The sequence below is a fragment of the Notamacropus eugenii genome, chromosome 2 (genome assembly GCF_028372415.1).
Source record: "Notamacropus eugenii isolate mMacEug1 chromosome 2, mMacEug1.pri_v2, whole genome shotgun sequence".
Taxonomy (NCBI): Eukaryota; Metazoa; Chordata; class Mammalia; order Diprotodontia; family Macropodidae; genus Notamacropus; species Notamacropus eugenii.
The window spans coordinates 459,689,126-459,703,979 of NC_092873.1; the positions used below are offsets into that span (position 1 = coordinate 459,689,126).

General features: G+C 37.3%; 1 protein-coding gene across 5 annotated transcripts in view; it reads right to left on the reverse strand.

Moving 5' to 3' along the window:
• SWT1 (SWT1 RNA endoribonuclease homolog) overlaps nucleotides 1–14,854 on the reverse strand; it is a 152,790-nt gene that overhangs the window by 26,591 nt on the left and 111,345 nt on the right. For all 5 annotated transcript variants that reach the window (XM_072648385.1, XM_072648382.1, XM_072648383.1 and 2 more), the window contains exon 17: nucleotides 4,247–4,313. In XM_072648385.1, coding sequence (XP_072504486.1) covers nucleotides 4,247–4,313 — 67 coding nt within the window. The remainder of the gene's footprint in view (nucleotides 1–4,246; nucleotides 4,314–14,854) is intronic.

Sequence of the window (14,854 nt, forward strand, 5' to 3'; positions counted from 1 at the left end):
TGACCTTATGAGAAACCAAGAAATCACAAAACAAAGCCAAAACATGAAAAAATGGAAGATAATGTGAAATATCTCATTGGAAAAACAACTGACCTGGAAAATAGATCCAGGAGAGACAATTTAAAAATTATGGGACTACCTGAAAGCCATGATCAAAAAAAGAGCCTAGACATCATCTTTCATGAAATTATCAAGGAAAACCGCCCTGAGATTCTAGAACCAGAGGGCAAAATAAATATTGAAAAAATCCACCGATCACCTCCTTGAAAGAGATCCAAAAAGAGAAACTCCTAGGAACATTGTGGCCAAATTCCAGAGTTCCCAGGTCAAGGAGAAAATATTGCAAGCAGCTAGAAAGCAACAATTCAAGTACTGTGCAAATACAATTAGGATAACACAAGATCTAGCAGCTTCTACATTAAGGGATCGAAGGGTGTGGAATATGATATTCCAGAAGTCAAAGGAACTAGGACTAAAACCAAGAATCACCTACCCAGGTGATTTGCTGGGTAGTATAATACTTCAGAGGGAAAAATGGTCATTCAATGATATAGAGGACTTTCAAGCATTCTTGATGAAAAGAAAATTTGACCTTCAAACACAAGAATCAAGAGAAGTATGAAAGGGTAAACAGCAAAGAGAAATCATAAGGGACTTACTAAAGTTGAACTGTTTACATTCCTACATGGAAAGACAATATTTGTAACTCTTGAAACTTTTTTCAGTACCTGGGTAGTTGGTGGGATTACACACACACACACACAGAGCACCGGGGTGAATTGAATAGGATGGGATCATATCTTAAAAAAATGAAATTAAGCAGTGAGAGAGAAATATATTGGGAGGAGAAAGGGAGAAATGGAATGGGGCAGGTTATCTCTCATAAAAGAGGCAAATAAAAGACTTTTCAGTGGAGGGGAAAAGAGGGGAGGTGAGAGAAAAAACAGGAAGCTTACTCTCATCACATTTGACCAAAGGAAAGAATAAAATACACACTCATTTTGGTATGAAAACCTATCTTACAATACAGGAAAGTGGGGGAGAAGGGGATAAGCGGGGGGTGGGGGGGGATGGTGGAAGGGAGGGCAGTGGGAAGAGGGAGCAATTTGAAGTCAACACTCTTCGGGAGGGACAGGATCAAAAGAGAGAATAGAAGCAATGGGGGGCAGGATAGGATGGAGGGAATTTTTACACAACACGACTATTATGGAAGTCATTTGCAAAACTACACAGATATGGCCTATATTGAATTGCCTGCCTTCCCAAAGGGAATGGGTGGGAAGGGAGGGATGGGGAGAAGTTGGAACTCAAAGTTTTAGGAACAATTGTTGAGTATTGTTCTTGCAACTAGGAAACAGAAATACAGATAATGGGGTATAGAAAGTTATCTTGCCCTACAGGACAAAAGAGAAGATGGGGATAAGAGAAGGGAGGGATGTTAGAAGAAAGGACAGATTGGTGATAGTGGCAATTAGAATGCTCGGTGTTTTGGGGTGGGGGAGGGGAGAAATGGGGAGAAAATTTGGAACCCAAAATTTTGTGGAAATGAATGTTGAAAAGTTAAATAAATAAATTTAATTTTAAAAAAGAGAATGTATGTGTAGAATCTATATAATATTGCACACCATCCTGAGGAGGGAGAAAGGAAGGAAGAGTGAAGGTGGGGGAAGGAGGAGGAAAAAAATCTAAGATATATGGAAGTGAATGTAGAAAACTAAAAACAAACTAATTAATTTAAATTTTTTTTTAAAATAACAGAGTGCAATGACATAAAGAAAGGGATCACATATGCCAAAATATTTACATCAACCGTTTTTGTGGTAGCCGGTGAATGTAAACAACATAGGTAACTATTTATTTGTAAGTGATTAAACAAACTGCACTATATAAAAAGTCTGACAACTGTTGCAAAAATAAGTTAAAGAACTGAATATGCATCTAATGTAACTCAAATAAGAAAAGATTCCTTGAACCTGAAAGTGTATAAAGAGATACTCTAGAGTTTAATTGTTAAGAAAAAGCTAAAACATACTAGCCAAATTACTGTAAAAATTGGTATAGTCTAACCAAAAATGTCCTATTTCACTATTTTTATTAGTTAATATCTATGTGATATTAATTATCACATCTATAAAGTCACAAAGGACATAGGTTAAAATATGCATTTGACATTTTCAAACATACTAGAAATTTCATTTCTGCTACAAAACGAAATTTTAGGATATATATTCAATGTAACTACAAATTTGGGGACGCTATAATTAAATTTTAGGAGGGGTTAGATGAAATGATTTCTAAGGTCTCTTATAACACTGAGGCACTATAGTATTAACAGGATTTATTTTCATATCTGGCCTGTGGAATATGAGTTTACATTATGAATATCAAGTATTACATATTGTTATTGAGTAGCACAAATTATTTTGACAATTTGTCAGGTGATCAACAAGATTAAGTTTTTCCTGTATGTCAGACACTGAAGTAAGTACTGGAAATAGAAAGACTGAAATAGTCCCCTATCCTCAAGAAGTTCCACTTCTAATGAGGGAGATGACATGTCAATAAGTACATACAAATTAGAGACAGAACAGATGGAAGGTATTGGCGGGGGCGGGGGGGGAGGGGAGAAGGAAGGAAGACAGAGTGAGAAGGAACTGCTGAGGGTACAAGGAAAGTCTTCCTATAGAAGCTCGGATTTGACCTAAATCTTGAAGGAAAGAAGGGATATTAACAGGTGGAGGTGAGGAAGCAAACTCTTCTAGGCATAGGCAACAGTAGCACAGAAACAGGAGACAGAGTGTGCATTCAGAGAATAGCAAGGCGGCCAGAGTAGCTGGATCACAGAATGCATAGAGGACAGTAAAAATGTAAGGAGACTAAATGTAGGAAAGAGCCCAGTTGTGAAGAGCTTTAAATGCCAGATAGAAGATGTTCTATGTGATCCTGCAGCTAACAGAACTACCTCTAGAGCTCACTGAGTTTGGAGATTGACACTTTAGGAAACTCAGACCAGCAGTTAAGGAAGAAGGGAATACAATTAGGCAAGATTTGGGACAGGGAGACCAATCAGAAGGCTATTACAATGGTTAAAGACAGAAGTGTTGGGCACTCAAATTAGGATGGTGGAGGCAACATAAATGGGAAGAAGGGAATGCAAATGAGTGATACCATAAAGGCAGACATGACAAGATTTATCAATAAATTAAATATGTAATCTTAATGACATTTCATGAGGAGTTGAGAACAATGCAAAGTATTGAGACACCATAACACAATGGAAAAACAGCAGATTCTAAATTTAGAGATCTTGGTTTGAATCCTAGCTCTAACTCTATCAACATGACCTAAATGCTCTTAAACAATGAAGGAATCAAATTTACTATAAATTCTGCAGAAGTCTAGCATTTTATTCTCACTCTTATACAAAATTCTTTTCTAAAAGTGAGTCTATTGCAAATTTGCAATGTTAGAATACAAAGGCAACTTAGGGGACCTTTAAGCAAAGAGAAATAAATAAACAAATAAATAAATGTATGTGTATATATATGAAAAGCATACCTAGAACAAAAACTGAAAAAGAAAGCATGTAAGTAGACTTAAACACTCTAGGGGGAAAACTCAAACAACACTATGGATTTTCACTGTCATGTTACTCTCGGGGTCTGTGCTGCTCTTAAGTAAGACCATAAAATATTATTACGTCCTTCTAGAATTTCTAGCAACTCAAACCTTTAGGATAAATCAACATCTACCAAAAAATTCTTTTAAAGAAAATTAATTGTGCCATATTGAAGGCTTCAATGTATATCCTGTAAGAAAGCAGTAAAGGTGGGAGTTAATGTGACTGATGATTAAATAAAGAGTACTGAAGCATCATATATATGCAAAGTAATAAAGTTTTTAATTAATATTAGAATAAATTTATTTATTTGTTTTTACTGCATTTTAAAAATCATTTCGGAGATGGAAAGAACCTCAGAAATAATCTAATCCATCTTTTTCATTTTACAGATAAGGAAATTGAGGCATAGATAAGTGGTCTACCCAAGATCACACAACTGGTTAGCAAACTCTCAAAACAAGTCTTTTAAATAAAAAGTCTTTTAATTTCTAGGAAAATACTCTTTCAAATCCATCAATGTTTCTCTATTACTTATATCCACAATCTAAAAATTATTTTGTTTTTATCTCACATTAAAGCTATTCATTTTGGAAAAGAGATAAAAATATAAAGGATCTCTCATACCTCATTAGCCACTAGGAAGTTATAAAGGGTCTCAATATCTTGAAAACAACTGTGTGGAGCCAAAATCCTGAAAGGGGGAAAAATAAAATTAGTAATTTCTCCAAAAGATATTCTACAGGTTCTAACAAACATGGCTGCAAACAATACAGTATGATAATCTTTTTTTATGGTGTAATACATCTTTTTATTATGCTATTTTATTGAAATGCTTGTTTTATTCCATAAATTAAAAATGAAGTAAAATTTAAAAGTCAACGAAGTCATAAACCAAACCCTGAGATGTAGTGTTCGTTGATTTCCAAGGTATAAATGTTTACATTGAAAATTTAATCATCAGTTTTCTTGAATCAGTAGGTGCTGGAACCAGGACAGTTTCTGTCTTTAGTCCTAAAGTAGTGTATGATAATCTTAATGATATTTTCATAAAAGCAATATTAACTTATATTTATTTATCACTTTATAGTTTATTAAGCACTTCATGAGCATAATGTCATTTAGACCACACAAAAATACTGACAGATGCCAAGAGTATCCATTATCACTTTACAAATGAGGAAACTGAAGCTCAGAGAAGTTAAGTGACTTGACCATGGTCAGAGGTGGAACTTGAAATAAAGTACTCCTGACTCCAAGTTCAATAATATATATACTTCTGCCCTCTTGCATAATTATGCACTTTCTTAACTCTGTCAACCACATCATTTAGTCAGTAAAGCAAAAAAAAGTCCTTTCCTCAAGAAGTATACTTTCTAGCAAAGGAGACAATGTGTGTAACTAAGCATATACAATATATGTATGGATGCTTACATACACATACAGAGAAGATGAAGGTCATCTGAAATGGCAATGGATTAGCAGTTGAAGGAAGCAGTAAAAGCTTACTGAACAAAGTCAGAAGGGAGCTGAATCTTGAAGGAAGTCAGGGAAGTTAAGAAACAGAGGTGAAAAACATTCTAAACATGGGGAACAAACAATGCAAAATCATGCAGATAAGAGATGGAATGTCTTATTATAGGAACTACAAGGGATGCATAAAGGAGATTATGGCCTAAGAAGGCTAAAAAAGGCCGGGTGAAGAGCTTTACATGCCAAACAGAGGAAAATATATTTAATCTTGAACTTAAGAGGAAGCCACTGGAGCCCAGTGGAAGTTGATCTGTTGGACCTGGGTTACAGAAAAATCATCTTGGAGCTGTGTGGAAGACAGAATGAAGTGGGAACAGATCTGATAAAGGAAGAAAAGTAAAAGGTTATTGTAGTAGTCCAAGCAAAAGTGATGAAAGCCTGAGCTAAGATCGTGGACACATAAATGGAAAGAAGGGGACATATATGAGAGATGTCAAAACAGAAATGATAAGATTTGATAATAAACTGCAAACAGAGGGAAGAGTAAAGAGTCAAGGATTATGCAGTGGTTAAGAGTGTGGGTGACTGGGAGCATAGCGATGTCAGACAATAACAAGAAGTAATTGGAGGTCAGAATGAGAGAAGAGTGTGGGGGAAAAGATTAAAAATTACCAAATAGGCTTACCCTAACATAGTATTAGTCTATTAAAATGTCACTGTTAAATAAGGATTCCGTTACAGCTTATGAAATCAAAAAATCAAACCAACATTACAACATAAGTATTTTTCCACATGGAATTACAGATAAGTTATAATGCTACAATATTTCTCAAAATATAAATGAACTATAAAATGTCAAATTACATGTTTCAAAGTTTGAATTAAAATGTTATGATTTCACATAAAAAATTGTCCCCAACACACACATAAATTTATACATCTTTATTATTAAGAAAGACAGAAAGACCTGCGGCGGCCGCGGCTCCGAGAAGTACAGATCCGAGCAGGCTTCAGGGACGGGATCTCCAGCAGCCGCACAAGCCCCTCCACCCACAGGTGATGGGGGTCGGTGAGAGAGTCTCTTTGGCGGGTCGAGAAGGGAGTGGGGTGCCCCCAGGGCTCGGGCCCCCCCGGGAGATAGAAGCTGAGAGGCGGCTGCAGACAGGGGCTCCCCAAGCGGGTGGGAGCCTGGATCCATTGTGGAAGGTCTGTACATAAACCCCCTGAGGGAACTGAGCCTGAGAGGCGGCCCTGCCCCGACCTGACCATCTGAACTTAATCTTACACTGAATAGCAGCCCTGCCCCCGTCAAAAGCCCTAAGGCTGGAAGCAGCATTTGAATCTCAGTCCCCAAACGCTGGCTGGGAGGACCAGGAGGCGAGGTGGGTGTGAGGAGAATATCCAGAGGTCAAGTCACTGGCTGGGGAGAATGCCCAGAAAAGGGAAAAGAAATAAAACTATTGAAGGCTACTTTCTGGGAGAACAGACATTTCCTCCCTTCCTTTCTGATGAGGAAGAACAATGCTTACCATCAGGCAAAGACATAGAAATCAAGGATTCTGTGTCCCAGCCCACCCAATGGGCTCAGGCCATGGAAGAGCTCAAAAAGAATTTTGAAAATCAAGTTAGAGAGGTGGAGGAAAAACTGGGAAGAGAAATGAGAGGGATGAAAGAGAAGCATGAAAAGCAGATCAGCTCCCTGCTAAAGGAGAACCAAAAAAATGTTGAAGAAATTAACACCTTGAAAACTAGCCTAACTCAATTGGTAAAAGAAGTTCAAAAAGCCAATGAGGAGAAGAATGCTTTCAAAAGCAGAATTAGCCAAATGGAAAAGGAGATTCAAAAGCTCACTGAAGAAAATAGTTCTTTCAAAACTAGAATGGCACAGATGGACGCTAAGGACTTTATGAGAAAGACAGATATCTCAGAACATACCGCGCAGATTCGAAAAATGGAAGATAATGTGAAATATCTTATTGGAAAAACAACTGACCTGGAAAATAGATTCAGGAGAGACAATGTAAAAATCCTGGGACTACCTGAAAACCATGATCAAAAGAAGAGCCTAGACATCATCTTCCATGAAATTATCAAGGAAAACTGCCCTGAGATTCTAGAACCAGAGGGCAAAATAAATATTCAAGGAATCCACAGAACACCGCATGAAAGAGATCCAAAAAGAGAAACTCCTAGGAGCATTGTGGCCAAATTCCAGAATTCCCAGGTGAAAGAGAAAATATTGCAAGCAGCTAGAAAGAAACAATTCAAGTATTGTGGAAATACAATCAGGATAACACAAGATCTAGCACCCTCTACATTAAGGGATCGAAGGGAATGGAATAGGATATTGCAGAAGTCAAGGAACTAGGACTAAAACCAAGAATCACCTACCCAGCAAAACTGAGTATAATACTTCAGGAGAAAAAATGGTCTTTCAATGAAATGGAGGATTTTCAGGTTTTCTTGATGAAAAGACCAGAGCTGAAAAGAAAATTTGACTTTCAAACACAAGAATGAAGAGGACCATGAAAAGGTGAACAGCAAAGAGAAGTCATAAGAGACTTACTAAAGTTGAACTGTTTACATTCCTACATGGAAAGACAATATTTGTAACTCTTGAAACTTTTCAGTATCTGGGTAGTTGGTTGGATTACACACACACACATGCACACACGCACACATACATAGAGACAGAGTACACAGAGTGAATTGAAGAGGATGGGATCATATACTAAAAAAAAAAAAAAAAATGAAATCAAGCAGTGAGAGAGAAATATTGGGAGGAGAAAGGGTGAAATTGAATGGGGCAAATTATCTCTCATAAAAGAGGCAAGCAAAAGACTTATTAGTGGAGGGATAAAGAGGGGAGGCGAGAGAAAAACATGAGGTCTACTCTCATCACATTCCACTAAAGGAAAGAATAAAATGCACACTCATTTTGATAGGAAAACCTATCTCACAATACAGGAGAGTGGGGGACAAGGGCACAAGCAGGGTGGGGGGGAGGATAGAGGGGAGGGCATGGGGAGGAGAATGCAATCCGAGGTCGACACTCATGGGGAGGGAAAGGACCATAAGAAAATAGAAGTAATGGGGGACAGGATAGGATGGAGGGAAATATAGTTAGTCCTATACAACACAACTAGTATGGAAATCATTTGCAAAACTACACAGATTTGGCCTATATTGAATTGCTTGTCCTCCAAAGGGAAGGGGTGGAGAGGGAGGGAGCTAAAGAAGTTGGAACTCAAAGTGTTAGGATCAACTGTAATGTTCTTACCACTAGGAAATAAGAAATACAGGTTAAGGGGTAAAGAAAGCTATCTGGCCCTACAGGACAAAAGAGAAGACGGAGACAAGGGCAGAGAGGGAGGATAGAAGAGAGAGCAGATTGGTCACAGGGGCAATTAGAATGCTTGGGTTTGGGGGGGGAGGGGATAAAAGGGGAGAAAATTTGTAACCCAAAATTTTGTGAAAATAAATGTTAAAAGTTAAATTAAAAAAAAAAAAAGACAGAGACAGCAGAAGTGCCTAGAACTGTGATTTCATTGATAGAGAGAAGTACCAGATAAGAAAATTCCATCTCTCAATTCTGCAACTTAAGAGTCTTAGAGGACTGTCTGCCTAGAACATAGAGGGTAAGTGACTTGTTCATGATCATAAAGCTAGTCTGTTAAAACAGGATTTGAACTCCAGTACTGCTGCTCCAAAGCTGGCTCTCTATCCACTACACCACGTGCCAAAGGAAACAGCAAAAGATCGCAAAGCCAAATTCAAATAAATACAGGAATTCTCCTTTACTTAACAACAAAGTCCTCTAATGAAAGGCTCAACACTAAGTGACTATGAAAAGCTTGGAAAATTATGTTAATTCATGGGGAAATATATTACTTGAACAATAAATTCCTATTGACAGCTGAAGAGTCATCTTTTTATAATCTGATGGTAATGTTTAATTCTTTTGTCATGAGGAAAATTTCTCTACCAGAAAATGAAAGAAGGGTCAGTCACAGAGGTAGCAGTTATTTAATTATTCATTCAATAAATGTATAAATTCTGTCTTCAGTTCATTTCATTTTTGGATAGGTGAGAAATGAATATTTATTTTTTATTTAATAATTAATTATTGTATTTGGACCAAGGTTTTTCCCCTTTTCTACTTTCTTATCCAGAAACCAACCAGTGTGGGAGAATTCTCTTAAAGATTTACCCAGGCCAAGATCTAATTAGACAGCAAAAGTAATTCTAAGTTTCGACTAATGGGTGTAATTCCTGTTCATTGTGTTTGCTGAGACAGATCTGGGAAAATGTTGATTCTCCCTAAGTCACAACAGGTAGTATGGAAAATGATGTTTCTTTGACCAAGATTTGGGTGACCTAAGTCACTCTTCAAACACTCATTTTAATACAGCCCACCCTCTCATTATGTTAACTGATCAGAGTTGACTGATACCCCTCAGGAACACTTACTCCTTAAAGAGCACCCATAAACTGTGAGCCCACTGCCAGTAGGGGGTCTTTGGTCTAAGACAGGCAGCTAAATGACTATCCTTTTATTAATAAACATGCCAGTCTTATTAATAAAATGATTAAATTATGCAGAACTATGTCTCTGGAACCTTTTTAATCACCACAGATAGTCTTGATTGTTTGGAAAATTCTTTCTTACACAGATATAATATCTTTATCTTCCTGTAACATTTAGTCTAGTACACTTGTTTCAGCTTCTCCTTCTGGAGAAAGAATACGAATTCTAATCCCTATTCTCTCTGAATGTCCTTCACATATTTGAAGCCAGATAAAAACTAGTCTAAACATCCCCAGTTCCTTCAATAGTTTCTTTCATGAATAAATGAAGGAATCATTGGATGCATGAAGGGAAGGATGCTTATTAGTAACTTGGATGCACCAGGCATTACAATATACAATGAGAACACAAAGAATGACAGAGATAGTCCTTCACTTGAGCTCACATTCTAAGAAGAAAAGATAACACATATTGAAGGACAGAACTGGGTGAATGGCTAGATGGTACAAAAAGTTGAAGCATAGACTGGTGTCTAGGGCCAACCAGTAGTGGTCTAGTTTGCAGTCTTGGTCATCATTCTAGTGGGTTAGGCGTTAGGGTTAAAGCTGCAAAAATAAGTGAATTAATTTTACAGGGTGTAGGGAACTGATTCAGGAAGACCATGGTATATGAATCTTTGATCTGCTATGGAAAATGTTGGCCCAAGGGGGAAAGGGCAGGTCAGTGGTGCCAGGCAGATGGTGAGATGGCTTAAGTGGGTAGATGAGCCAGCTAATGGGATGCAAAACTGAAGCTTGGTGAAATATGGTTATAATATGGTTCTGAGACCCCTAGTAACTCCCAAGTCATCTCTAGTAGTACTCTAGTAACTAGTACAGTGCCTTGAACATTACAGCTTACCAAATACTTGCTGAACTGAACTAATGTTTTCCCAAAAATGTGGTGCCCCAGCTATGATCAGAAGAGTAGAATGGGATAATTGCTAACCCTTTTTTCCTGAAATTATATTTTATTAATTCAAAAGACTAAGTCTTTTTCTCACCAACTGTGGTCGAAACTAAAGGTATCAAACTCCCAAGTGGGGCACTAACTAGCTTAAAATATAATTCGGAAATAGTTAACATAAAAAAATTCAATACAGCACAGATAATGCCAATTTGTGTTTTTCTAAGAAATATGCAATCTGCAGGGATCTATTTCTACTTGAGTTTGACACCATTTATCTAAACCATACCTCCTCAATTTTGTGTCTATGAAAAAATTTTTTTAATCTGAGTACAAGATTTTATACATACATATATTCACTAAATTCCAGCTTTTTAGATTTAACCTCTTCCTATCTGTCAAGGTATTTTTATATTATGATTCTTTTACCCAAAGGCAGCTCTCCCACATTTCTGTCAACTGAAAATGTGATAATCAGGCTGTTTTTATCCAAATTATTAGTAAAAATATCAAACAACAGAGATGGGATAGCATTATACAACACCAATAGAGACTATCCTCAAGGTTCAAAGAAATCCATCAACCAACATTCCCTATAGAGTTGCCAAAAGCCAATGAGGTCTCAGGATGAATTAATCAAAAAACAGTAGTAAATACTTCCAGATATCCTATCCTGGTCAGATTATAAATGGAATATTATTTGATCCTGGATACCACATTTTAAGGGAGACAGTGACATATTGACAAGAAACCCTACCAAGGCAACCTTCCTTAGGGGGTAAATGAGGTAAGTCACAAGAGCTGCCTGGAGAATGTGGAAAACACATTAATTTTATTTGCTCTGGATTTATGTGACTTGATTATCAAATTAATCTAATTATTCCCATATCCTGTGTTTCAGCCTGCTACATGCCTGCTTCTGATCTGCTCACCCAGACTTCTCTCCTCAGATGTATTTACCAAGTTTGAAACCTTCATTCATTTTCAGAACCTGTCTACCTGCTTGCCAGAACAGAACATTGTATTTGAACTTGAGGCGCATATTACCAATTGTTCATTGGATATTTCCAACTGAATGGTTTATATATATGTTTTAAGTTCAAAGCATTCAGAAGTCAAATCAGGAAACATTTAATAAGCACATACTATTTGCCAGGTACTGTATTAAGTACCAGAGTACCTATGCGTGCAGAGATAGAATCCTAGGCCTGGAGTCAAATCTGACCTTTGACACTCAGCTATTGTGCTGTGACCCTAGGCAAGTCACTTAACCTTGTTTGCCTCAGTTTCCTCATCTGTTAGGAGAAAATAACAAACCACTCCAGTATCTTTGCAAAGAAAACCTCAAATGGAGTCACACAGTCAGACATAACTGAAATGACTGAAAAACAACAGTAATAAGTGCCAGAAATACAAAAAAAAGGAAAAAACGTAGTTCTCTCCCTCAAGAGCTCACATTCTAATGAACTAATTACTTTCCCTTCAAAACCTAATCATATTCTGGACCTCTCTTTTTCTGTGAGAAGTAGCACCAACCTCCTAGTTGCCTGGATTTATAACCCCAGGTCATTCATTCTTGCTCACTCCTCTTCACCAATCAGCTGTCAAGTACTCTCTCACAACCTTTTTCATTTTATGTGGCTACCACATGTTGAGGTCCTGATCACCCTCTGCCTTGAATACTGTAGTCTTACTGTTTTCTCTCCCCTCTCCAATTCATCCTCTACACAGCTGCCAAAATTATTTTTCTAAAGTACAGGGCTAACCATTTATCATATTCCTCTGGGTGACAGTTTAACACTGATAAGCTGGAGAGTGCTCTGAGGGGGCAGACCTGAAGTCTATGTCATATGAGGATCAGGTGAAGAAACTATGCATGTTTAGCCTTGAAAAGGAAAAACTTGGTGAAGAAACCCGGAGAAGGTAACTCTCTTCAAGTATCTTAAGGGCTTTCACATGGAAGAGTGATTAGTCTTTTCTGTGTGATCCCACACACTATAACAAGGAGCAATGGAGAGAGACGATAAAGAGAAATACAGGCCTGAGATCAGGAACAACTTTTCCACAATTAAAGTCATTCAAAAGTGGAATGAATTGCCATGAAAGGTCCTCCTAACTGAGAGTCTTCAAGCAGAGGCTAGATGACTACTTATCCAGTATGTTACACTGGGCATTCTTTTGGGATATGTTTAACTAGATGACCACTGAGGCCCCTTCTAGCTCTCAAATTCTACACTACTAGATACTTAGGGCCTCTAGAGTTAAAGTTTAAACTCCTCAGAGTCTAGCATTTAAAACCCTTAACAGTCTGGTTCCAGCCTACCTTTCCAATCTTATTAAACATAAGCACCCTTCACACATGCTACGATCCAGCTAAACTAGCCTTCTTGCTGTTTCTTACACAACACATTCAATGTCCCATCCTTGTGATTCAGTCTCAGACACTTACTAGTTGTGTGACTATGGGCAAGTCATTTCACCTGTTTGCCTCAGTTTCCTCAAATGTAAACTTTGCAACTGCATGTGAATAACAGCACCTACCGTGCTGGGCTATTGTGAGGATCAAATGAGATAAAATTTGTAAAATATATGAAACAGATAGGCATTCCTAAGTGTTACAGTATCCTTGTATATTTTCTATTCTGTAGCTCAGTAAATCTCCTTTTGTTAATTGTTGCATAATAAGAGTCTCATTTTGTTCCAACACTATACCTAAATTAACAGAAGAACAGCCTAAATCAGGTCCATCCATTAAATACTTATACCAGAGTCCCAGGATAACTTTTCATTCCTATTTAGCAGCTAGAATGCCTTTAAAATAAAATAAAATGCATTTAATCATTAAGAAAGCTACAACAAAAGCTACAGCTATAGTTATTACTACAGTATACCATGGTATACTGTAGTAATACTGAATAATACTGAATAATTACTGAATCCCAGGTTCTCATAAGATATAATTGCTATGCTCAAAGAATTAAGGCTACAACAAAATATATTATCATTCCAGCTACATTTTTTCATTCTGCTCAAATTTAGCAAAAAGGGATTATAGGATAATTGATTTAGAGCTGGAAGAGACCTTAGAGGCCATTAAATTCCACCTTCTCATTTTATAGATGAGGGCACTGAGGTACAGAGAAATAACTTGCCCAGGATCACAAAACTAATAAATTCCTGAGATGGAATGTGTCTAATTCTTTCTAACTCCATTTGCAGTGCTCTATCTACCATAACATTTCATCCCTCATGAGGTTAACCTAGCATGATCAGCTCTTAGTGGGCAACGATAAGTGTACCTTACTGACAGTGATGAACACTTTCACTTCTCGGGATCTGTCATGTCTGTTTTTGTAACACTACTTCCTTTGGGATTGCCATCTACCAGTTTAACTACTCCTTCTCAGTCTTCTTTGCTGGCTTACCAAACACATCATTCCAACTAACTGTAGGTGTTCAAAATACCTGAAGAGTCTCCCTGCCAAGACAAACCCAGTAATTATATGAACACAAATACAAAAGACTTCCCACAAATACATACAGAACTAAACAACTGAAGAACTATCAATTTTTCATGGGGAGGCAGAGCCAATATAATAAAAATGCCAACTCTACCTAAATTAATTTATTTATTCAGTGCCATATTGTAACAGCATGCACCCTGGCATACCAAGGAGTGCCTGCTATACAGGTTCTTACATCTGCTTTTCTAAAGAAAGCAACCTTAAAAGAGGTAAACAATCTCACTTTAGTCAAGCATATATGTCATTCACTTAATTCAGGGGGAAAAGTCAGAACTCTGAACTTAAGAGAAAATATAAACAGAAATAACTAATAGAAAGACCAACAGACAGGGCTTCCAACTGTCTGACCATAGACAACACATACATAGTTACCAGCGAGAGAAACACCAACATTTGGGTTTTCTAAGCTGATGGGCTCCTTAATAGCTACCCAGAGTCTTGTCTGGTCTAATGACATAAACACTCTTCCAATGATTTAAGCCCCAAACCAAAACCTCACCTCAGAGTGTGTGTATATACATATATATGTGTATATATGCATACATATGTGTGTGTATATACACACATACTTTTCAGAATAGGAGGTGACACGATGCCTCATTAGCAATTAGACCCCACCCGAGGCCTATTAATGGGCAGGGAAGATTTTTAACTCCCATTACACATATACATCAAACTACCAAAGAATTATTTTACAGAGCTAGAAAAAAATCATAACAAAATTCATCTGGAGGAACAAAAGGTCAAGAATATCAAGAGAATAAA